Source organism: Balaenoptera borealis (assembly GCF_965194805.1).
Source record: "Balaenoptera borealis genome assembly, chromosome: X".
In the NCBI taxonomy this organism is placed as follows: Eukaryota; Metazoa; Chordata; class Mammalia; order Artiodactyla; family Balaenopteridae; genus Balaenoptera; species Balaenoptera borealis.
Window position 1 is genome coordinate 82874139 of NC_138881.1, and position 26947 is coordinate 82901085.

At 35.2% G+C, this 26947-nt stretch overlaps 1 protein-coding gene across 7 annotated transcripts in view; it reads left to right on the forward strand.

The window, feature by feature from the left end:
- Window positions 1–26947, forward strand: part of DIAPH2 (diaphanous related formin 2) — an 860940-nt gene that overhangs the window by 234952 nt on the left and 599041 nt on the right. For all 7 annotated transcript variants that reach the window (XM_082377063.1, XM_082377064.1, XM_082377062.1 and 4 more), the window contains 4 exons: window positions 16037–16147; window positions 21613–21731; window positions 23613–23729; window positions 26453–26571. In XM_082377063.1, coding sequence (XP_082233189.1) covers window positions 16037–16147; window positions 21613–21731; window positions 23613–23729; window positions 26453–26571 — 466 coding nt within the window. The remainder of the gene's footprint in view (window positions 1–16036; window positions 16148–21612; window positions 21732–23612; window positions 23730–26452; window positions 26572–26947) is intronic.

Sequence of the window (26947 nt, forward strand, 5' to 3'; positions counted from 1 at the left end):
CGAAGCTGGACTGAATGGAATGATAAAGTGGCAAGTTTTTAACAAGTAACATGGAAGTATCATAGATGTCTTGCTAGGTATTCAAGAAATTGTTGAATACTGATTATAGATGCAAACATATGCAAATCACAATTTGAAATTTCCTATTTTAATGAGGTACAAAAGTTAGTGATTTGTTATATACAGAGCCTGGTACTCTCAGAAGAATTGTGAAGTGGGTTTGTTTATTTGGATTATTTCACGTGGATGAAAAAAAATATCTAAAAGTTCAAAAATATATTCAGAATACAGAATGAAAAACAAAAGTTTAAAATCTGTTGTTTAAAGAATAAAATGAGTGCCGTCTTTTAACAGAATTACTTTTCTATTTCTGTAGTGCCCTGAGACTTCTCAAAATGTTATTACAGTCTGAGGAAGTAATTCTGTTAAAATACAGGACTAATTATATTTTTAAATAATAAGTACATACCTCCCCCCGCCCCTGCTTTTTGGATTCCAAAAGGTTATTAAGTTCTCACAGAGGTTTTCTAGCTCATATTTAAAGTGAAATTTTGTACCTGTGATAGGAGTTTTATTATCTTCAGTAGTTCAAGAAATAGACAATAAATCATATATCTTCATATGTTCTCTGTTCATTGACTTTCCTTCAGCTGAGTAGCCTTCTCAAGTCTCCCCCACACTACAGTGCCTTCTTTTGATCCTACTTATCCTTCGAAGTAGCTTCTCATCTTTCTTTTTCATTTTATAGTCTAAGTCTCTAAAAGAATCATCCATACTTGTTTTCTCTGTTTCCTAAATTACCTTTCACAACTCAACTTTTTCACAGTTCTTCAAAAGGTTGACAATGATCTTTGAATTTCAAAGTCCAGTGGCTTCTTTCCAATCCTGATTGCTTGGCTCTACTGGTCACTCCCTCCTTGAAAATTTTCCTGCCTTTGGCTTTCTAGGCACCATCCTCTCCTTGCTCGCTGACTACCTCTAACTGTTCTTTCTCTGTCTTCTTCGTGCGTTTCTTCTTACTTCTTGGCTATTTTATTCTTTATGTTCTTTTCTTGGTCCTATTCTGTCATCATTTTTGTTTATACATACATATGGACACACATATACGCACGTATATAAGCTCATATACATATACATCTATATGTATTGATACACACATATGTGAATGCACTCAATTGCTTCTCTAGCTTTAACATCCAACTATGTTCTAGTGATTCCCCAGGTTTTAAGTCTGGCTCATATCGGTATTCAATCCTACCTGTCCAAATAGCTAACTGCATGTTTTAGAAGCATCATAAAAATTCAAAATTAAAAATAGCATTTATAAGCCATGTGCCAGTGTTCTAAATACTTTAATATGTTACCTCATTTTAAACCTCACAGCAATTCTCTGAGAGAGATAGTAGTAGTATCCCCATTTTATAGATGAGTAAGCTGAGGCTCATAGAGGTTAGATAACTTTTCTAGGGTCACATAGTAAATAGGAAGTAAAGCTCAGTTTAGACCCTAGAGTATCTGGCTTCAGAGTACTTGCTCTTAACCACTATATGGTACCTCCTCTTAGTAAAATGAGCTCATTTTCTCTTTCCCTTAGCATGATTTCCCCCCTAAAAGAAGTCTACTCTTCTTCCTGCCTTTCTCATTTTAGATAATAGAGAGGTATCATTTTCTTCCTGCTCTTTGGTTTTCCTCAAGACTTCATTCTTCTTTGTTCCCTGCATCCAATTAATCATCAAGTCTTACAAAAGACTACAAATCTATCTCAGTCTCTCTATCTCCACTGTCTTTATCTTCTCCCAGCAGTATAATTCCAACAATTTCCTAATTAGTACCCCTGATACAACTGATACATTCTTCCCCAAAACAGACAAATGTTTTGTACTATTGTCGGTTATCCTTAAAAAATAAATCTGATTCTAACATAATAGCATTCCTAGAGACCTATCTATCCTCATGACCCATTGCTTGATAAAAGTGAAAAGCCTAAGCATGATGAATGACCTTTCTCAATGTGGTCCCAACCTAACATTCTGGCCTTACAGCCCGTCACACTCCCAAATGTACCATATGTTTTAGCCATACTAAACCTGGTGTTTCCCAAATATGCTGTAGACTTTTAAATGCTCTCAAACATTTTATCATGCAGAACACTTTGCTTGGAATAACAATGCTTCCCCAGCCATGTTCCTTTCCTCTTGGTAAGGTTTAATGAGGACACAAAGGAAGGCCAATTTAGGTATGTCCTGCATAAGTCAAGGAAGGCTTCAGTGATGAGGTGATGCTTTAACTGGGTCTTGAAGGATCAATAGGAATTTTCCAGAAAATTATCTTTACTGATAGAAAACCAGTACTATGGTAGGGTGGGAGGCAGGAGAATGGCTTCCAGTAGGTAAAAATAGAGGCCAGAGTAGTCTGCCAGTCCCTTCACAAAAGACAGAGGTAATACCAACGTATAGTTGAAACTGATTTCTACGTAGCCCAGCAGGAAAAGCTAGGGTACACTGAGCATTAGTAATAGTTGTCTTTTTCCCCCTTTAACTTTTATCTTTATTATTTAAAAAAAATTTTTTAATTGAAGTATGGTTGATTTACAGTGTTGTGTTAGTTTCAGGTGTACAGCAAAGTGATTCAGCTATACATATACATATATATGTATGACTGTATACCTATGAATGTGTTTATATATACATTTAATATTCTCTTCCATTATAGGTTATTACAAGATATTGAGTATAGTTCCCTGTGCTATAACAGTAGGTCTTTGTTGGTGATCTGTTTTATATATAGTAGTATGTATATGTTAATCCCAAACTCCTAAGTTGTCCCTCCCAATAATAGTTGTTTATGGAAAGAGAAAGTCATAGAGTTAACCTCCAATGATGTATTATAAAAACCAGCCCCGGTCTTCACAGGCTGCTATTAGTCTGAAAGGTGCAATGTCTTAAAGTATTTCAGGAGCTATGTGCAGAAGTGTTTTTATTTTAGCATGATTTAATACATCTAAAAAATGTTGTCTAACATGCTGAAAATAATAAAAAAATTGTGCATGTTATAATTAGATATGGTACACAAAAACATAGAAGTAAATATACAGTTGCTTCACTTATCCAGACCTCACTTATTTGAGAGATTTATCATTTTGGAATATAACTCAGAACCAAAAAAAAAAAAAAGAAAAAAAGAAAATAATCTGAGTAGCCTACAAAATGTCACCAAATCCATCAAGTAAGCCTCATGATGACAAAGACCTTTTGGCCTTTAATCAGAGCCTATTAACTCTTTCTTCCTGTGTTATCTTAATGGGCCCGATTTTCTTCCATCCATAGCAGGCTAGAAGCACGAGTTGGGAGGTTGGAAGATGATTTATTCCAGACTTGTGCACTGAGATGATGAAGAAGCAACAACTGACACAATGAAAGCAAGGGAGAAGGAGATAGAAACATAATAAAAGAGTGGAACTGGAATTCAAAAATTATAACATTTGGTTTCATTTGGTGTCAGAGCAAATAGCGCTGTATCTCTCAATAGCTCCTGAGGGCATCTATGTGTTCCATCATCTTTCACTAACTCACATATTTAATCATGCCCCTGAGTCAGCAAAAAAATAAAATAACAAATTATACCTAGGATATTTTAAGAATGTGGGAATTCTGGAATTCTCTTCAGAATGAGTTCCATGCAAAAACAGATGTTCATGCTTAAATAGACAAACCCTCAGGCATATGGACTGATTCTTTGTAGCTTGATTCTTTCCACAGTGGTTCTCAAGTGTTGAGATTTTACTCTAAGCATATTACAAATTAGCTATTAGTGCACTCGTACCATCACATATGAGAAAGTAGCTTTAGATAAATCATTTATTATTTGTCAGTAGAGGTACATTTATAATAAAACAAGGCACTGCAGCTATGAATAAGGAGGAAATTTGTGGAAAAGTTAATGAGTGTGTTAAATATTGTGTTGAAGGAATGTCTGATACTACTTAGGAAGCTAAATAACTTTATTGACAATTTTATACTACTACCATTTTAAAACTAGAATTAGTACAATGGGGGGTTGTATAGAAATATTTACACCATGTAGTCATGTTTCAAGTACAAAAAATAACTTCGGAATTAAAGAAGGATGTCTTTTATTTTAAACCTGTTTCAAAGTTGAATAATTGCCAAATCGATCATTTTTGGAAACGGGGAATCACTAGTGACCTCTGTAATATAAAAAGCAACAGACACTTTGGAAGTCATCATATTGGTTTCTACAGCACCATTCAACGCTATTGGTCACTCTTGAACAAAGCTCTCTCCTCCCTCAACTTCTATGATACTAAGCTCTCCTCATTTTTCTTTTACCTCTTTGTTACATTTAAAATCTCCTGTCTCTATGCTTGGCCTTAAAATATACTTATTCCTAGAGGTTGATCCGTAGTCGTTTGATCCTTTGCTCTGGTCCTTTGCTCATTCTGTACATTGTCCTTGGCAGCATTATCCATCCTTATGACTTCCACCAGCACTTCTATGTGATGAATCTCTCTGAACTCTTCTATTCCAAATACATCCTGACTCACAGATTCCATATATTCAGGTACCTTCTGACTGGATTTCAAATTCAGTATTGTCCTTAACTGTACTTTTCTTCCTTATCTTCATCCTCTCCTTCCTACTCCAATCCACTCTCCAACCTTGACCTGCCTTTCTCTCTTTAACATCTTTATTGGAGTATAATTGCTTTACAATGGTGTGTTAGTTTCTGCTTTATAACAAAGTGAATCAGCTATACGTATACATATATCCCCATATCTCCTTCCTCTTGTGTCTGCCTCCCACCCTCCCTATCCCACCGCTCTAGGTGGTCACAAAGCACCCAGCTGATCTCCCTGTGCTATGTGGCTGCTTCCCACTAGCTATCTGTTTTACATTTGGTAGTGTATATATGTCCATGCCACTCTCTCACTTCCTCCCAGCTTACACTTCTCCCTCCCTGTGTCCTCAAGTCCATTCTCTACGGCTGCGTCTTTATTCCTGTCCCACCCCTAGGTTCTTCAGAACCATTTTTTTTTCAAAGACATATTCTTTCGTTGTTGGTGTATAGGAATGCAACAGGTTTCTGTGCATTAATTTTGTATCCTGGTACTGTACCAAATTCATTGATTAGTTCTAGTAGTTTTCTGGTGGCATCTTTAGGATTCTCTATGTATATATAGTATCATGCCATCTGCAAACAGTGAAAGTTTTACTTCTTCTTTTCCAATTTGGATTCCTTTTATTTCTTTTTCTTCCTTGATTGCTGTGGCTAAAACTTCCAAAACTGTGTTCAATAATAGTGATGAGAGTAGAAAACCCTGTCGTGTTCCTAATCTTAGTGGAAATGGTTTCAGTTTTTCACCATTGAGAATGAAGTTGGCTGTGGGTTTGTCATATATGGCCTTTATTATGTTGAGGTAAGTTCCCTCTATGCCTACTTTCTGGAGGGTTTTTATCATAAATGGGTGTTGAATTTTGTTGAAAGCTTTTTCTGCATCTGTTGAGATGATCATATGGGTTTTCTCATTTAATTTGTTAATATGGTGTGTCACATTGATTGATTTGCATATATTGAAGAATCCTTGCATCCCTGGGATAAACCCCACTTGATCATGGTGTATGATCCTTTTAATGTGCTGTTGGATTCTGTTTGCTAGTATTTTGTTGAAGATTTTTGCATCTATGTTCATCAGTGACACCGGTCTGCAGTTTTCTTTTTTTGTGACATCTTTGTCTGGTTTTGGTATCAGGGTGATGGTGGTCTCATAGAATGAGTTTGGGAGTGTTCCTCCCTCTGCTATATTTTGGAAGAGTTTGAGAACAGTAGGTGTTAGCTCTTCTCTAAATGTTTGATAGAATTCGCCTGTGAAGCCATCTGGTCCTGGGCTTCTGTTTGTGGGAAGATTTTTAATCAGAGTTTCAATTTCAGTGCTTGTGATTGGTCTCTTTATAATTTCTATTTCTTCCTGGTTCAGTCTCAGAGGGTTGTGCTTTTCTAAGAATTTGTCCATTTCTTCCAGGTTTTCCATTTTATTGGCATATAGTTGTTTGTAGTAATCTTTCATGATCCTTTTTATTTCTGCAGTGTCAGTTGTTACTTCTTTTTCATTTCTAATTCTGTTGATTTGAGTCTTCTCCCTTTTTTTCTTGATGAGTCTGGCTAATGGTTTATCAATTTTGTTTATCTTCTCAAAGAACCAGCTTTTAGTTTTATTGATCTTTGCTATTGTTTCCTTCATTTCTTTTTCATTTATTTCTGATCTGATCTTTATGATTTCTTTCCTTCTGCTAACTGTGGGGATTTTTTTGTTCTTCTTTCTCTAATTGCTTTATGTGTAAGGTTAGGTTGTTTATTTGAGATGTTTCTTTTTTCTTGAGGTAGGATTGTATTGTTATAAATTTCCCTCTTAGAACTGCTTTTGCTGCATCCCATAGGTTTTGGGTCGTTGTGTTTTCACTGTCATTTTGTTTCTAGGTATTTTTTGATTTCTGCTTGGGTTTCTTTAGTGACCTCTTGGTTATTTAGTAACGTATTGTTTAGCCTTTATGTGTTTGTATTTTTTACAGTTTTTTTCCTGTAATTGATATCTAGTCTCATAGCGTTGTGGTCAGAAAAGATACTTGATACGATTTCAATTTTCTTAAATTTACCAAGGCTTGATTTGTGACCCAAGATATGATGTATCCTGGAGAATGTTCCATGAGCACTTGAGAAGAAAGAGTATTCTGTTGTTTTTGGATGGAATGTCATATAAATATCAATTAAGTCCATCTTGTTTAATGTGTCATTTAAAGCTTTTGTTTCCTTATTTATTTTCATTTTGGATGATCTGTCCATCAGTGAAAGTGGAGTGTTAAAGTCCCCTACTATGATTGTGTTACTGTCAGTTTCCCCTTTTATGGCTGTTAGCATTTGCCTTATGTATTGAGGTGCTCCTATGTTGGGTGCATAAATATTTACAATTGTTATATCTTCTTCTTGGATTGATCCCTAGATCATTATGTAGTGTCCTTCTTTGTCTCTTGTAATAGTCTTTATTTTAAAGTCTATTTTGTCTGATATCAGAATTGCTACTCCAGCTTTCTTTTGATTTCCATTTGCATGGAATATCTTTTTCCATCCCCTCACTTTCAGTCTGTATGTGTCCCTAGATCTGAAGTGGGTCTTTTGTAGACAGCATATATATGGGTCTTGTTTTTGTATCCATTCAGCCAGTCTGTGTCTTTTGGTTGGAGCATTTAATCCATTCACATTTAAGGTAGTTATCGATATGTATGTTCCTATTACCATTTTCTTAACTGTTTTGGGTTTGTTATTGTAGGTCTTTTCCTTCTTTTGTGTTTCCTGCCTAGAGAAGTTGCATTTGTTGTAAAGCTGGTTTGGTGGTGCTGAATTCTCTTAGCTTTTGCTTGTCTGTCAAGGTTTTACTTTCTCCATTGAATGTGAATGAGATCCTTGCTGTGTAGAGTAATCTTGGTTGTAGGTTTTTTCCTTTCATCACTTTAAATATGTCCTGCCACTCCCTTCTGGCTTGCAGAGTTTCTGCTGAAAGACCAGCTGTTAACCTTATGGGGATTCCCTTGTATGTTATTTGTTGATTTTCCCTTGCTGCTTTTAATATTTTTTCTTTGTATTTAATTTTTGATAGTTTGATTAATATATGTCTTGGCCTGTTTCTCCTTGGATTTATCCTGTATGGGACTCTCTGTGCTTCCTGGACTTGATTGACTATTTCCTTTCCCATATTAGGGAAGTTTTCAACTATAATCTCTTCAAGTATTTTCTCTGTCCTCTTCTTTTTCTCTTTTTCTTCTGAGACCCCTGTAATTCGAATGTTGGTGTGTTTAATGTTGTCCCAGAGGTCTCTGAGACTGTCCTCAATTCTTTTCATTCTTTTTTCTTTATTCTGCTCTGAGGTAGTTATTTCCACCATTTTATGTTCCAGGTCACTTATCCGTTCTTCTGCCTCAGTTATTCTGCTATTGATTCCTTCTAGAGAATTTTTAATTTCATTTATTTTGTTGTTCATCATTGTTTGTTTGCTCTTCAGTTCTTCTAGGTCTTTGTTAAATGTTTCTTGTATTTTCTTGTTTCTATTTCCAAAATTTTGGATTATCTTTACTATCATTACTCTGAATTCTTTTTTAGGTGGACTGCCTATGTCCTCTTCATTTGTTTGGTCTGGTGGGTTTTTACCTTGCTCCTTCCTCTGCTGTGTATTTCTCTGTCTTCTCCTTTTGCTTAACTTACTGTGTTTGGGGTGTCCTTTTCACAGGCTGCAGGTTCATAGTTCCCGTTGTTTTTGGTTTCTGCCCCCAGGGGGTAAGGTTGGTTCAGTGGATTGTGTAAGCTTCCTGGTGGAGGGGACTGGTGCCTGTGTTCTGGTGGATGAGGCTGGATCTTGTCTTTCTGCTGGGCAGGACTGTGTCCAGTGGTGTGTTTTGGGGTGTCTGTGACCTTATAATGATTTTAGGCAGCCTCTCTGCTTATGGGTGGGGTTGTGTTCCTGTCTTGCTAGTTGTTTGGCATAGGGTGTCCAGAAATGTAGCTTGCTGGTCATTGAGTGGAGCGGGTCATAGTGTTGAGATGGAGATCTCTGAGAGGGCTTTGCCATTTGATATTACATGGAACCACGAGGTCTCTGGTGGACCAATGTCTGAACTCGGCTCTCCCACCTCAGAGGCACTGGCCTGACACCTGGCCAGGGCACAAAGACCCTCTCAGCCACATGTCTCAGAGAAAAGGGACAAAAGAAGCATGAAATAAATAAATTAATTAAATAAAATAAACTTAAAAAATAAAAAAAATTATTAAAAATATAAAAATTAAAAAGTGAAAAAAAAAAAGAAAGAAGAGAGCAACCAAACCAACAAACAAATCCACCAATGATATCAAGCACTAAAAACTATACAAAAAAAAAAAGAAACCGACAGGCAGAACCCTACCACAAATGGTAAAAGCAGAGCTTTACAGACAAAATTACGGAAAGAAGCATACACGTACACAGTCACAAAAAGAGAAAAAGGAAAAAAAAAAGTCTATATATAAAAAAACGAAAAAGGAATAGAGTAAAAAAATCAATAAAGAAATCTACCAATAATAAGAAACTCTAAATACTAAACTAAGATAAACATAAAGCCAGGAATAAATTAGATGCAGGAAGCAAGCCCCAAGTCTACAGTTGCTCCCAAAGTCCACCGCCTCAATTTTGGGATGATTCATTGTCTATTCAGGTATTCCAGAGATGCTGGGTATATGAAGTTGATTGTGGGGACTTAATCCGCTGCTCCTGAGGCTGCATGGAGAGATTTCCCTTTCTCTTCTTTGTTCTCACAGCTCCTGGGGTTCAGCTTTGGATTTGGCCCCGCCTCTGTGTGTAGGTCACCTGAGGGCATCTGTTCCCCACCCAATGAGGACAGGGTTAAAGTAGCAGCCGATTAGGGGTATCTGGCTCACTCAGGCCAGTGGGAGGGAGGGGTAGAGAATGTGGGGCAAGCCTGTGGTGGCAGAGGTCAGTGTGACGTTGTAACAGCCTGAGGCGTGCCGTGTGTTCTCCCCGGGGAAGTTGTCCCTGGATCACGGGACCCTGGCAGTGGTGGGCTGCACAGGCTCCTGGGAGCGGAGGTGTGGAGAGTGACCTGTGCTTGCACACAGGCTTCTTGGTGGCTACAGCAGCAGCCTTAGTGCTTCATGCCCGTCTGTGGGGTCTGCGCTGATAGCCGCGGCTCACACCCATCTCTGGAGGTCGTTTAGGTGCTGCTCTGAATCCCCTCTCCTTGTGCACCCCGAAACAGTGGTCTCTTGCCTGTTCGGCGGGTCCAGACTTTTTCCCGGACTCCCTCCCGGCTAGCTGTGGTGCACTAGCCCCCTTCAGGCTGTGTTCACTCTGCTAACCCCAGCCCTCTCCCTGGCATCTGACCTCCGAAGCCCGAGCCTCAGCTCCCAGCCCCCACTTGTCCTGGCGGATGAGCAGACAAGCCTTTTGGGCTGGTGAGTGCTGGTCGGCACCGATCCTCTGTGCAGGAATCGCTCCACTTTGCCCTCTGCACCCCTGTTGCTGCGCTCTCCTCTTTGGCTCCGAAGCTCCCCCCTCCGCCACCCGCAGTCTCCACCCGTGAAGGGTCTTCCTAGTGTGTGGAAACCTTTCCTCCTTCACAGCGCCCTCCCAGAGGTGCAGGTCCCGTCCCTATTCTTTTGTCTCTGTTTTTTCTTTTTTCTTTTGCTCTACCCAGGTACTTGGGGATTTTCTTTCCTTTTGGGAAGTCTGAGGGCTTCTGCCAGCGTTCAGTAGGTGTTCTGTAGGAGTTGTTCCACATGTAGATGTATTTCTGATGTATTTGTGGGGAGGAAGGTTATCTCCACGTCTTACTCCTCTGCCATCCTGATGGTCTTCCAGGCCTGCCTTTCTCTTGTTTGCCCATTCCTGGTTAACCTTAGCATTGTCCACCAAGTAGCATAATCGAGAAACATAATAGTCATTTTCAAATATACTCTTTCTCCATCCACCATTCCCTCAGTCACCAAATCCTACCAATTCTACTGCCTTAGTGCTGTACTTTCCTTCCTTAGTATAATAGTATCTACCCACTGCCCCCGCCACTTCTTTGTTTCAGGGCTTTGTCACATCTCAATGTTTTATAATTTCCCTGGACTCTTAAATATCTTCTACCCTTCATTCCAGCCCCTTTTAAATCATTTTCCACAGAGTTATACTTCTGAAATGCCATTCTTGTTATATCACTGCTTAAAATCCTGTAACATCTTCCCATAGCCACTAGGAGTGAAGTCTAATGCTAGTCCACACAAAATATCAATACTTCATCATCTAACTGTCGCTTTGTCTCTAACCTCATATTCCGTCATTCTTCTACATATAGTTTTTGATCCAGTCATACTGTACCCAGTTTCCTGAACATTTTATGCTATTTCATCTCTCTGCCTCCATACCTTTGTACATGGCAATGCCGTGCCTGGAATCCTCCATTTTATGACTTAATAACGTTCTCTGTACGTTTGTATCTTTCTTCATTGGTACTTATTTTGACTCAAACCATCTTTTTTCCTAACTCCCACTGGGCTGGGATAAAGAAAGACCTTGTTAGTGTCAAGAAAGTACTTAATAAGGTCAATGTGTGACTGCGTCAATAACATTTTAAAAGCACAATTTGTCACAGCTAATGGCAATATGGATAATCTGTCTGAGAATGTCCTAGAGTTGGCAATTATTGTACTACATAGCTCTATGAATTATGATCAGACAGATGTTTGTATAGTTTTCAAAGCTGGTGAGTTACAGTAAATAAAAGATTCTAGCATTTTCCCAGGAATTTTGTGAAGATATTTTATGTTTAAATATTTTCCCTCTCTATCACTTAAGAAACTGAATGCAATTTCTTTTTGTAGTAATATATCTCATGTCAATAAAATTTGAAACATTTAATGACTCTTCACCCATTATATTTTAAACATTTTATTGGCGGCAGTTAGGGGTTACAAAGAAAACCCTAAACAAATACAGAGCCATATCTTTAGGAAGCTTGAAATTTATTTTGTGATATTTCACTCTCTATACCACACCCCACACCCCAGGATGAAGACAATAGCACCCTGTGACTAAAGAATATAGGTGATTATTATACAAAGAATGTATACTATTATGGTAGAGGAAGGATCATAATGTTATAGAAAAATTGATAGTAATTCAGTTTAGTATAATTATGCATGGCAGAAATTATTGGATGCTTTCTCACATGTGCAAAGTTGGTGGTTTTTATGTACATGTTTATGCATTTGTTAAATGGGTTATATAGATATCATGTAAAATTCTCCATATAATATAGGGAGATCATTTAATAGCATTGCAAATACAGAAACTTTTTTTACTGGTTAAAAATCAGAATCGTGGTTCTAGCCTAGTATGTTTATCAATAATGGAGAAAATTCAGACTTCCTATTATTTTTGAATTTTAATTCTCATGGAAGCTGAATTTAAATCAAATAAATGTGGCAGACCATTTTGAACCTTAGATACATTATAAAGAAACTAAGCAACAGATGAAATCTGGCTAGTGGACTCTGTGATTTCTATTTAAAGGCACTTGTTTTCTTTCCAGTACAGGGAAGAATGCTATTCAGCAATGCCTGATTTGTGCATTATAGTGTGGTAGAAAGATTCCAAGACTAAAAGTCATGAGGCCTGAGTTCAAATCCAATCTTTGTGTTTTATTATTAGCTATACAGTCTTGGGCAAATCATCTAATCTTCCTAGGTTTTCAGTTTCCTTATCTTTAAATGAGGATATTGGACCAGAGTATTTTATGTTCTTTCTAGCTTTCAAATCCCGTAATTCTTTATTTTCTATCTCTGGAGTTGGATTTTTGTTTTTTGAAAGTAGATTGATTTTTCATTGTAAGAGGACAATATCATTCAATCATGCTCTTAAAGATTTATATACTTGGAAGTCGAACATGCCAATTTGGAAAGTTCCATTATTCAGAAATGAATTTTATACTGCTTTGGATCTTAGGTTTTAGATATTAGGCCAGAATCCTTTTTAAAGTGTCCAGTGCAGTGCTAGTCAGTCAAACTTTCTGCAGTCTCCTATATCTGTGCTGTCCAATATGGGAGCCACTAGCCACATGTGGCTGTTGAACACTTGAACTGTAACTAATGAAACTGAGCAACAGCATTTTAAATTTTATTTAATTATAATTAAGCTAAATTTAAATTGTAGTCAGTGGCTCTGTATTGAACAGCATGCTCGTGTGTGTGTGTGTGTGTGTGTGTGTGTGTGTGTATGTGATGTGTGTATTTGCATGCACATCTATGCTGAATAGGGAGTGGAGGGAGTAGGGTGGCAGGAAGTAAAGGAGAGGCCATTGTTTTGGATGATGGGATGCTGTCCATAGGTCACTGTTCAGGATATATATAAAGTGGAATGTAACACATTCCAGAAACCATTTTCTATCTCCCTTCCTCCCTTCCCCCCTCCCTCTCTCCCTCTCTCTCTTCCTCTCTCTTTCTTTTCTTTCTTTCTGTCTTCCTTTCTTTCTTCCTTCCTTCCTTCCTTCCTTTCTTTCTTTCTTCCTTTCTTCCTTTCACATTCCATTATGTATTATGATAACCACTTTATTTTTATTGAGGTATACTTGATAACCATAACATAACCATTTTATATACTAGACAGCATATTAAAATAATTATATGTTTTTCTAATTAACCTGTAGTTTCAAAGTTAGGTATTCCCAATATTTTAAACATGATGCACTAGTTAAATTTTATTATCTTACCCATCCTTAAAATATTTTGTTGTGTTAATCTAGGAATGGAGTTTATAAGGCATCTGGAATGTGCTGGAAATTATACTATATTTGGAGTAAAGTGATATGTTTAGAATCATGAGTTTCCTCCTTGCTGTGTCACCTTGTATAAGTTATTTATCTGCTTTGAGTCTCAGCTTCATCATCTGTGAAATAAGGATAATAGCAACACTTATCTCATGGTTTTTGTGAGGATGAGATTAGATGGTGAATTATGTAAAGCTCCTAAATTGTCTGGTAACAAAAACTAATACAGCATATTAATGATGATAATAGTTTGGGGGTTTGTATTTAGCTATGAATTCAGAATCCACACAATGGGTATTTCAATTTATAATTAAATAATAATATATTCTGCCCTTTAAACTAATTACATTTTAAAAATTTAACTTTGTAAATAGTGACAATTGGATTGATTTTGTTCCTACCTTCTGAAAAGGGCAGTAATTGTGTAGTAGTATAAAGGAATGGAGATAATTAAGATGATTTTTTTTGTTCTCCACATTCATACAATGTAAATATTCCTATTAAAGAGCATTGCTTTAGCAGATTATGTTGGAAAATGACATGATAGTATGAATATTCATCTTATGCTATTTGTAAGTAATTAAATATCTATTAGAATTTGATAAACAATAAATAGTACATTGATAAACCAGTGCTGTTACCTGTTTAAACTACTGACTTCAAAGTGTGTGCTATTTTTTACTATAGTCAATGGATGTAACTTCTTTTTTTAGCATTTAGTTATATATTCATACATTGTGTGTTAAGTGAGTATTTAAAAGCATTGCAACATTTATATTATTAAATGTAAAATTATTTTGATGTTACATTCATTAATTTTTTTGGCTTTTACTATTTTTATAACTTCCTGATCCAAATACTTTTATTGTATAAAGGTACAATTCCAAGACTCATTAACTTGTTTCTTATGGAAATGTTCTCTTTGCTTGTAGGGTATTAATACAAGCCATTAAGCTAGAATTTCTTCTGGCAAAAACAATCCTAGCAGATGGCAACTTTTCTCTCTATTAATTTTGGATTGGACATGTATTTTAGCTTGTTCGGTCAGGTCAGAGTTGTAACATAACAAGAATCATTCATGCAAATACAGTCATAATATACCTATGGACTCATACGCTGTGCAAACTTATATTCCAGCCTACTGAAACTATATGAAGACTTAAACATTTTCTTACTGTAAACAGGAAGGTTAAGTAACCCATTAAGGCATAAGCATCATAATAACTTATCTGATATGACTTTTGAGGTAATGCCAAGTCAATGGCAAATATTTAGTCAGATGTCTAAGTGATTTAGCTTGACATTTGAGCATTCATAAGAATTGGGCTACATTGTTCAATTATCATTTAGATAGCTAGTAATGTTAGAGACAACCTCGATAATCCCTTTTAATGCATGCAACTTTTGATTTTTGAACCTGGATGTGAGCTAGATAGGCTAATCTCCCCCAAAACAGCTTAAATGCATAAGATAAAGACATAACAATAAAAGCAATATAGCTTTTAATATTTGTCTCTACTAGAAAAAAATCACTATCATAATAACAGGTCTGGATAAGGTCAAGTCAAAATACATTTGAAATATTTTTCTTTTGCTGATGTGTTTTTCCATACTAACTATTGATATATTTGTGCCCCTTTCTATATATACTTAACATATTTACTAAATCTGGTATTTTCCAGTGGTCCCCTTGCAGTCAGCTCTTTGAACACTACACTCATTGCACTTTAAAAATATCAATTTCAACGTGCAGCTCTTCACTTAAACTATTAGCCAATTGCCTTAGACGTGAGCAGCATTTTCCAAAAATGAGGAATAATCTTTGGAACACTTGGCAGTTAGCATTTGGTTGACACTCTCCTAGCTTGCAATTACCAGAAAATAACTCCCTCCTCTTTTATAATAGGGAACCTCAAAAACAGAAGAAAACCAAAACCCATTTTCCAGCGTCAGTCTAAGTAATGAATCACCTTTACTTGGAAACAAGCTCTTATATTTACTTTATCATGCAATGCACATTAGTATTTGTGTCATAGTGCCTTCTAGTTGATCTTAATTCACTTGCATTCATTTTTTTATATAGTAAATTAATTCATCTTATTCATATAGTTTAATACTCTATATTTTGTGCAAATCTATCCAATAATAGAATGGAGAGAGTGTAACTTAGTGTAATAATTTCTCTAAGTTATCACTGTTCCCTGTTTAACATCAGGGTACTTTTATAGCTTTGTTTGATTTATTTTAGAAAAGTGTTTATAACCATATAGAATTGAGGCCAAGCGCCCTCTGAGGACAGCTGGATATGAAAGATACATTTCATGATCTTCTTAAAGGACTCTATATCCACACTGTTGGAACTTGGAGTTTCTCAGAGAAAGTTTAATATTCCTTCATATTGTTTAGCAAAGCATAGCAGTACTTGACCAACCATCATATTTTCGTTAGAATTTCTCTGGACATTAGAAACTCTACTGTTAATTTTTTTGTTTCTACTGTAAACTCATAATCATTATACTTATATAAACATTTGCATTTCTTGATATATTTCATAATATATGTATGTATTCCTTTAGTAAATGGAAAAAAATTATCTGAATGCATTAAGTATTTCTTTAATTTAAAAAAACTTTTTTTTTTTTTTAACAAAGTTTACTTTCTAATTGCAGGTGGCCTGCATGCAGTTTATAAATGCCCTTGTCACATCTCCTTATGAGCTTGATTTTCGAATACATTTAAGGAATGAATTCCTTCGTTCAGGACTAAAAACAATGTTACCAGTAAGTGGAATGTGCATGTTTATTATGCTTATGAACTTTAATGTTTTTCTCTCTTTAGACAAAAGTACTTTCAGCAAAGTAAATAAATGTGCCTTGCCGTTTCCTTTTGTAAAGCACTGGACATTTTGTAAGCTTTTTGATATTGCAGTAGTGTTAGTCTCTACATACAACTGATGATTCGGAATTCAGCTAATGATATGTCCAGAAATGATGGCTTTTTTGGTCTTCTTGAAGTCGAAAGGGAACTTTTCTTTGACTTTGAATACTGAGAACATAAAAGACTGCTATTTTTTTGCCATTTCAATTTTTCATTAAAATTTTTTTGCTTTCCTCTTTGATAACTTAGATTGATTTCCTTTATATTCAGCATAAGTATGCATAAAATTTTGATTAGTATATTCTAGACACATAACATAAGGATGGTATTCTTGTTATAATTCCGTAGCAACTTTTCTAAAGAAAAACAATTTTATTTCTTAAATTGAGTGTGGATATCTGCGCTAATTGTGATACTGTTAAAAACATTTTTTTTTTTTTTAAATGAACGTTTATTTGGTGAATCCACTGAGATTTGGGGTTAATTTTTTTTTTTTTTTTTAGCTGTGTTTGGGTCTTCGTTTCGTGCGAGGGCTTTCTCTAGTTGGGGCAAGCGGGGGCCACTCTTCATCGCGGTGCGTGGGCCTCTCACTATCGCGGCCCCTCCCGTTGCGGGGCACAGGCTCCAGACGCGCGCAGGCTCAGCAGTTGTGGCTCACGGGCCTAGTTGCTCCGCGGCATATGGGATCTTCCCAGACCAGGGCTCGAGCCCGTGTCCCCTGCATTAGCAGGCAGACTCTCAACCACTGCGCCACCAGGGAAGCCCAAAAACATTTTTGAAATAACTTTATAGGCTTGTTCTAAGATAAATGAGCACACTTATTCTATAAATAGAAATATAACTACCATGACTTTATACTTCACTTAGTATGTTAACTAAAGAAGGATTTTGTTCAAGACCATGACATTTTTAAAGGAGACAAGTAAAATCTCACTAGTTTCTTTATTTAAGCTACTTAGACCATACCTGATAAACAAGAAGTAAATGTAGGGGTGGGGAATAAAAGGACTGAGGAAAGAAAAAACAAAATAAAACAAATGTCAATGAGCGTGCATATAAGGTATCCCTAGGGTATTAGAAATACCAAAATCAGGGATATTTCCTGGTGAGGGACTAGTTTGTAGCATGCATCTGTAACTTGTCTTCTGATAGTCTTAACTGAAAGTGGTTGAAACTCATCATCATAAAATATACAGTTGGGTCTATTGAAACCCATTTTAATAAGATATATGATTGGGTCTGTGCGGTTTTAGAAATTTCTATGTCAATTCCACTTTGAATGGTTCTTTCATCCATGACTTTAAAAAGCAAGGAATTGGTTGCAGTGAATCAAAGCATCATCGTAAGTGACCCGAATAGAGGTTCAATATGCAGTTAACTTAGGCACATTCACTAGTTATAGTGTATGTAACACACTTATTCTTGTTTTGTCACAAATCTCTCCTCATGAAAAGTCTGTGGTCTTATGTAGCTAGAGGTAATATTACAGTCCTCATTCTAGTGTGCTTTTGAGTTGCCTACTCAGTGTTTCCATCCTTGTCCTCTCGGAGCTGGTCCTCTGTTTCTGGGAGAGTACTCATGTCTTTGGATACTTGGCCTCAGGGGCTCCTGAAGATCCTCTACTCATTTACTAATATGCCATGTTTTTCTGCCTTAGTTGTTGCTGTCTCTTCCAGCTTTCATTTCCCTGTGTCTATTTATAATTAAACATTCATTTTCTACCTTATGCTACTGAATGGCTGGTCAAGAAAACTGTGACTCTCAATTTATTTAAGTCCTCATCTTTTCAGAAAGGGTATGCACAGTAGCTCTTGTCCTTACCTTTTGCACGTTTGCCAGGGTGTGCTCATTTCTGCTGGGTTCAGTGGTCTCATGGTATTTTTCCTTTGGTTACATTGACAGCTAAGATTTTGCATCAGTGTTTCTTAGCTACACTTTCGCATTGGCCCTATAGCTGTATATAAAGCCTCTTGCGGTACCCTGTACCTCTTAACTTATGCTTCCAGTTAGATTTTTCTTTAACTATCACATCTCTTCAGTATGCCCTGATTCTTAGATTTCAGGGATCCTTCAGCAAGAGGAAAGTGAGAAGTGTCATGTTTCTGCCTCTTAAAGTTTTGGAATAGAACCTACAAGGATTCTCAATTTCTTTTTCTTCCTGTGACAATGGAGTGAAATATGGCTAAATAGGGCTCTGGTTCTCAAGAAGTTGGGCATGGCCCCCTAAAGAGAGTCTATCAAAATCTTATTGGGGGTAGGGCAGAGATGTTTGGTTTGAAAGAAAATAATCCTCCCCAGGTATTTCTGATATACAATATGAGAATCAGAATCTAGGCAGATAGACCCTGAGATTAGAGGTCCTTCCCTTAATACCATACATTTCACTACTGTTGCTGTTGTCCTTGTAGTTTTATTATCACAATTTGGAGCAAAAGTCAGAATGGTCATGCTTTAATGTATAGTAGATGTACCTAACATGTCAACTGCTGTCTAGCTATCTAATTTACTAAATATTTACATTTCAACCACTAGAATTCATAGTAATATCAAACATCTTTTGCACATGCATGGAAGCCTAATAATATATTCATAGATGAGTCTTTAATATCCTGGCTTTTATCCTATTTACTCTTATTTTATACACTGTTCTAACAGGAGGAGCTTCCTAATTTTCTGGAATATATCATATTCAAAGCAGCAAATTAGACGTGGCTAGGGCTAATATAAATTGTTGGTACATGGATCAAAAATTATACCTATGTGGAATCATTAGGTATTGGGGAAGAATAGTTCTTAATAGTTCTTAGTATTTCAGTAATCCCTGAGACCATCATTGTAGTAGAGTGAAACTTTTGTTTCATATAATTATTAGAATCCTCAATACAAGGACAGTTATTTTAATTACATTCTGTAGAAATTTATTTTCAAAATTTGCCCTGTCTCTATAGATAAATTATGACGTTTAAAGAGAGTTTATATTTCACTTACATGGAAAATTTACTTTTTATAAATTTGCTTTAGTAATTTGGGACAAATGAGTTATTAAACACTATATAGTGATTTTTAAAATAGTATTTTCTCTGTAGTTAACTTACATTGATTTCTTGTGAAGTTTTCTCCATCTGCCTTTTAGTTAGTTAAATAAATTAAGAAAATATTAGATAAGTCAGATATGTGAAGGAACAAGATAGTAAGAAATTGTGTCTGTAGGCAGCAGTCATTCTTAACCTCTTTTAAAAGACCGACAAACCCTTTCTTACTCTTGTGAAGACTCAATTTTGATTGCTTGACTGGTAATCAGTCATGTACTGGTAATGGACTTTGATTTCCTTTGAAGTACACCATATTATAGAGACTTAATTATATGTTTTAGAGAATCTGCTGAAAATATTCCGTATCTGTACAGCAAATCTGTTTAAAAAATAACTGAAACATATTTACAGTATTTCACGTAATTATTAGTAGTGTAATTCAGTAATTTTATGCCATTCTTCATTTAAAATATAAACTTCAGTGATGCATTTCCCTTTTTTCAATGGGGTATCTGTCACATTTGTGCTATATGAAACTTTTATTAATTCATTAAATGTTTATTTTATCAAGAATTTTTGAATATACCTTTCAAGGTTTGACATTTGAATGAAAGGAAATTTTTTATATATGTGTGTGTATGTAGATATGCATATATATTTTAATGGAGCATTATTAATGAACACTATGAGATATTTCATTTATACATATCTATATTTTTATATTGTGCTGTACATGTTCACATACCATATATATTATATAAATAATGTGTTGTCCTAGTTAAAAACTGAAATAAACATTTAACCAGTTATTTTCACTGAAAATATTTTAATCATGAAGGTTGAGTCCATGTTTTGTAAAGTTCTGATGCTGATTAAATGACAGTATTTAATTAACTTGTTTTTTCTATTTTTCAAACATATTTGAATGTGTTAAAGTCTGATAGTGAACATCTAAGAAAGAATATCTTGTGACGTAAGAATAAGGAAAAATTCCATATTATAAAATGTATTAAAGGTTTTTTCTGCAATGACCAGCATATTGGGTGTGTCTGGCTCCTGCTCTTTTCTGAATAGAGTTCAGAAATCACCTGATAATATAACTCACCAATGTTAGATAACTTTACATTCCAATAAATTTCTTCATTCCCCTTCAAAGTGGAAAGTTAGACCTAAAACAAATTATTACTCAAGAGGAAACTAAGTTTAAATACATGTATTTGTTATGTATTTTATATGCAATTATATAGAAACATATTAATATTTTCATATGCTCTGTAGGTAAATTATTATGTATGTGAATGTTAGAAAAAGAACACCTAGAAATTGCATAAATTTGTGTTTAGCTTCAGTAATAGCCGTTGCATCTCCATTTAAAATCGTCCTATTGAATAAAAATAGAAACAAAAAAATGGATCCGAGTTTGTTTTATCGACCTAATTTGAAGTACACCGTGCTTGCATTTCCTTTTAGAGTTCAAGCTCAGCTCTGAACATCCTAGTCCCTCTTTCGGTATCACCCTTGAGCATCCACAGTTGTGATTATCGATTTGGGTTTTGAAAGCGGCAACTTAATGGACACATATTAAAAGATATTCCAGGTGATATATATTAAGCCCAACAATCTCTAGTGTGGCATGCTTCCAAAGATTTTGTTTATACTATGATTTTGAAAATTATCAGAGGTTTGTAATGCATGTGCTTATAATGTATTACAAAAACAGGTCTTTGATGCCCAAGTTGGTATTTTGTGATTCGGCTAAGCAAAAATAAAAGGTGGGGGAGGAGGCTAGTTGTGCATCTTGATTAAAAAGTCCTGACGCCTTTTTGCTTTAAAATCACAAAATGTCATTTAAAATAAATTTGTTTTACAACTTTCCACGCCATACTTGGGACTGTTGTGCTTGAATATATCCTTGCATTTGTTCTTCATTAATACAATTGATCTATATTCGCATTTTTTGCCAGAGGCATATGTGAATGTTCTAACTGCATGAGTTCTTTTGCGATCTTTGATTAGTGTGTTTAGTCAAAGCGACAGCATTTAATTTGGGTTTGTAGCAATTAGTTTTTTTCCGTTGCGAAAGTGATTGTTAATTTTTAAATGTGAATTGTCAAAATCTGGAGCATGAAAAGAAATGCTGTGAATGCAATGAGGTTCTTTCATTTTAAAATAGAAAAACAGAGTACATTTACTTTCTTTCAGGAAACCAAGTGCCTGGGTCAATATTTGAAATTGCTTCTGTGTATGTAGATGAATAATAGTGTCAGGCCTTTATTGCCAAAGTATGGTGTTGTCAAACTGTTATTCGTCTGTTAAGTTTTCTGTTTATATATTAGGATCTGAAAGAAAAAGAGAATGACGAGCTTGATATTCAGTTGAAAGTATTTGATGAGAACAAAGAGGACGATCTAACTGAATTATCACACCGTCTCAATGACATTCGAGCAGAAATGGAATATCCTTTTCACGAACCACAGAAATCATTTTGCATGTACTGTGAAAAAGGGATTTGTGTGTGATTTTGTGAACCATTATTAGAATTCTTGTCTGCTAGCCCAATTTATATCCATTTATTTATATTAGAACTTCACGATGATGCTGTCCTTGAGATTCATGTTGAAGAATTGTCAGACTGTCCTGATGATTTACATAGACTGTATTGAAATCCGCACAATGGCTTGCTGCATTATAGGTATACTCTGCTCAGTGGTCTTGAATAGACAAGAGCCTAAGGCAGTATTCCTCATGGATAAGGATTTTTTTTTGGGAAAAGTTCAGTGAGTTCATATGTGACTATAGGTAATATACTTTTTCAGTTTATTAAATGGTACTCCAGTGATTTAGAGATATCATTCAATTCAAATAGATGTCTTATTCTCAATCCAAATATTTTGGTTCCTTAGCGGGGGGAAAAAAAGTTTAGATGTGATAGGGTCTGACTATAACAAGGATGCTAGAGTAGAAGCATTTGAGTCAAACACAACTAGCATATAATCTTCCTATGGCAATGATTTTATACAAAATGATTTTAGATCTAAAAGATGGTTGTCATAGCATTGCTGGCCATTTGTTTCACACCCATTAAATTTCTTACTTATGGGTTCTGGGGAAATTGGGAAATACTTCGGAACCAAAATGACCTTTGAGCTGGAGTTTTTCTCTATAACGTCTTCTTCCATCTTCCTTCTCACTCTACAGTACTTTGCTTGCATCTGCCTTATTTATATACACTTCTTTGTGCCTATGAGATGGAGGGCACAAGTGTTTCAACTTTTTCCCCCATGTTCCTATCAAAGCATCTTACACATGAGTACTGGATAAGTGCAATGAATAACAATTTTGTTATTATGAGAGATAATTTCTAGTAATTTCTTATCCTTCATCAGTGACTCTAGTCTACAGTGGTCTCTATAATATTAAATGCTTTTTATATCAATTAATAAATATCTTGCTTTATATAAATTTCTCTTCATCAGAAAGCTATTTTTGGATCTATTCCGCAGCCATCGAGAGGACCTTATGAGACTTTAACACAACACTCTTACATGGGGTCTAAGAAGTAATCCATCACATACTTAATTCTATTTCAGAGAAAACGTTGACATTTCAGGTTATTTTTAAGATGCTGAATTACATCTCCTCTTCTCCTTTTCTTTTACATCGATTTTTCTAGGTCCTCGCTTTTCTTATAAAAGTGAATCCAGTTTTTAAATCTGTTTTCTAGTTTACTAAAAGCATTTAAACTTCTACCACTCTTTTTATATCCTAAGAAAAATATGTTTCAAGTTCCTTATCAAATAATGACATACAAATGAATGCAAACAGTAATGATTTCATATGTAGTAAGTATTTCATCTGTATAAAATAAAACTGGTTTTTATGAACTTTTAGCAGCCCACACAATGCTTATTTGCCTTACTATCTTATGTGGGCAGTGAAAAGACAGGAGTATTGGCTTGCATGCATAATATAGGTTCCCATCACAACCACAGGAAGGTCAAGAAAAAAACATTTTCATTAATGGCATTGCTGTTCCAATGGTACCAACTATAAGCTGGAATTTTAAAATATAATGAACAGCTGATCATTTAAGCGTTTAATGGTTAAATGGTCTTGGAAATACTCTAAGTCTCTTTCACTTGTTAAAAGGTTAAAGTGATCCATAGGTTAAATTTCGTTTTGGAAATGTTTTAAATACTGGAACATGGAGTTGAAGGTTTAGAAACAGTAATGCAAACAAAATGATATATCAGTGTTTTCAAAACTGAAGCTGCTTTTGTTATGAATGAAACTGTTATCAAGAATCTTTGATTTTTTTCCTTTACTTACTTTCCACTGATATGAATGAAGTGTACCATCTTCTGTATAATATGTTGAAGGACACTGCTGCTGAAAATTACTTATTATCCATTCTACAACATTTTTTGCTCATCAGAAATGATTATTATATCAGGTAAGAGGCTGTTACGAGAGTACAATTTGTATAATTTGAATTGGATATTAAAGGAAAATTAACAATGTAGTGGGGTCTAGACAGTATATGCATATATATATATATATATATATATGCATGGAGTATAAGAGTTTGACGACTCTAGATAACATTTTTAAAAAGGTGTCAAAATCTATTTTTAATTGGGACAGAAGAATATACTTATAAAAATGAGGTATGCCATTTCAGTAGCAATGAACCCAACAGATTTTACTGACCCTATGATGAATTTTTTTTGTGGCACAGGGTAAGCTCTGAAGAGTCTATGGTAGAACTTTTAAGTCCTCGTACTTTTTTTTTTTTTTTTATGTTCAGTCCACCTATTCTTCTAGGTCTCTCTCTAGCTGGCTGAAGCCATGTGTAAGATCTGAGCCAACGGACTTGACTGGCTCCTCCTGAATTTCTTACCCACAAAAATGTGAGGGATAATAAGATTATGTTATTGTTTTGAACCACTAAGTTCTGAGATGATTTTATGAAGCAATAAGTGAAAGGAAATGGGAAATATTATTCTGGCAAGCAATATACACAGGTAAACATAAAGTTCAAATAGTAAAGGAAAAAGAGAAGAGTGGGCATCATAGGACATCTAGCAGTATCTGCCACACTTCCCATGAATTTATATAATGTGGTGGTAGGAACAATAGAATATAGAGATAGTATCACTATATTGTAATGTGGTAAAAGTGCTTTAATTTTAGTGTGCACAGGGTGTGTGGATGTGGATATTTTTTTGAACCTGGTAGCTGAAGGAAGCCCTCCTTCAGAAGTTTAATAATAATAAAAACAGCAATGATAACATTTGCTCTTTAGTAAGCATTTTAAGTCCTTGTAGATTTTAATAAGACTATTGTTATTCCTCTTGTATAGTATTTATCTAGAAATAGGTGTGATCTTATCTAAGAAAATAATAATACTAATATTTCAGCTGTATACACAGCAATGTAATTCTTCTAAATAAACGAATATAATAATAATCCATAAAGTCAGAAATTTCAGAGTGTAGTTCTGGTAATATATCTGAAAACCAGAAAATTAGAGAAGGGTTTCTGAATGACTGAAATTATCCATACGTTGGTGACCATGATCTTATATTTAACTGTTTAAGAGACTCTTAGTTGTTCTTTGTACTCTAATATGCATGAAATTCTAGCAACCTAGGTTCTCTGATTTCTCAAACCTTGCTTGATTAAAGGGCAAAGGAAGGCTACCATGGGGTCGGGTACAGTCACAACAAAAATGACAATTCTAAAGTCCATAGAGAACTATTATAGTTCTCTTATAGTTCAGGCCAGTTGCAATAACTGATGGGCATCATGATGTTACAGAGACATAGAAAAATGTTTAAAATATGCTGTTTTTTTTAAAGCAGGAAATATAGTAATCCAACCAAAATGATTGTTGTTTTCTCAAATAAGTGCTGGCAACTAAAGGGGTACTGTGCCCATGGGTACATAGTTACCTGGGGAAATAATTTGTGTGAAACCATCCATTTCTCAGTAACTTTGAATAAACAAGAAGTTCTAACATGACATCCTTTTCATCCTGAGAACATCCATGTGAGGTAGATGTGCAACTAGCACTTTTATTCTGCTTATGGATAATTAATTTGTCCTGAAAGAGAACCATTGTGTTTTCCCTGTTTACCCAGAGTCATTGACTAGATTGATTATAATCCAATATTGTTTACCCTAGACCTGATGATGACTTGAAAAAGCCTCAGATGTGTAATACATATTACTAGTTATTCTTATCCTTGAGATCGGCCCCATGACAAAAGACATATAAGAGCAATTAGAATATGTTTGGCTTTATTTGCAAACTTTTAGTAGGTTGGCTAGTTATCAGCACACTAATTTTAGGGATGTTTATGTCATAGTTTGTCCATAGTAGTATTTCTTTCTGATTTTTCTCTGTTGAATTTATTAGCTGCTGATAAATACTAAATTTTCCCCGAATTTTAATGCAAAAAATGCCTTTTTAAATTTTTTGAAGTATGTAAGTGGTCATTTTTAAGGCCAGAATTACCTTGATAGATTACAGAATTAGGAAATGTTTCAAAACCTTTGACACTTTGAACAAATTGAAGCTATCGCCATGCATATTTAGTGTGTATGTGTCTATAAAATGGATCTTTTAAAATATGTGTATAAATAGATCTTTGGAGTAGTCTGTAACATAAGTGGCTGAGTCCAGTTTTGTAAAAGCTGTTATAGCTATCTTGAGTAAAAGTGTGGCAGTAAATTCAATACATTGTTTGCCATGTAATGCCAAGGTACTCATTCCTTATTGAAATTTAGAACTTGGAGAGGCCTAGAACCATTTCTGTATCCATAGATGTAGAACTAAAGAGTCATTTGTTTTTATTAACTTCAGGAACAATAGCTTAAGTAAGTAGATAAGGTTGATAAGTATCTTTGAACACAAGCATGAATTCCTGCAAACTAGAGTATTAAGTCACTAAGTGTTCACAGTTGATTATATTACAATGGGTTTTGCACTATAACATCCAGCCCATCTTTAAGCTTAGGCATATTCCTCCTGAGTGAGTGTAATGGCTAGAAAAGGGTTTTTTAGCCTGCTAGAAAATGACCTCGTTTTCTTTATCATGCAGAATCACTTCTTAAGAAAATTGATTTGTATAGTTAGAAAAGGTATTCAAGATTACTTCTTCTCTTTTGCAGGCCACAGTATTACAAAATAGTTGAGGAATGTGTTTCACAGATAGTGCTGCACTGCAGTGGTATGGACCCAGATTTCAAGTACAGACAAAGATTAGACATTGATTTCACTCATCTGATAGGTATGTGATATAACCCTCAATGTCATTTGATTGTGTTTTACTCTCTTTTGTCTAATAGACACTTTTTAAGTGTAGCTCTCTCACTAAACTTCCTCTATTAATATCTGGTAAGTCATTGTGTCTGTGGGTACTCATTTGCTATAATTATTAGTTATGATGATCACGAGAGTTCTGCCTCTGTGATTGGAAATACTAATCTATTTGTTAAGTTTCAACACTCTTGAATTCAGTTTAAAGTCAATGCCGCACCAAAAACATTACATTAGGAGTGAATGCCTTGCTTTTTAGAAACATGACTCTGAAATCCATTGATTCAATTTATGCTGGTACATTTGTGGTTTTGTAGAAATCACGTGAACAACAGGGTCTAATTAGT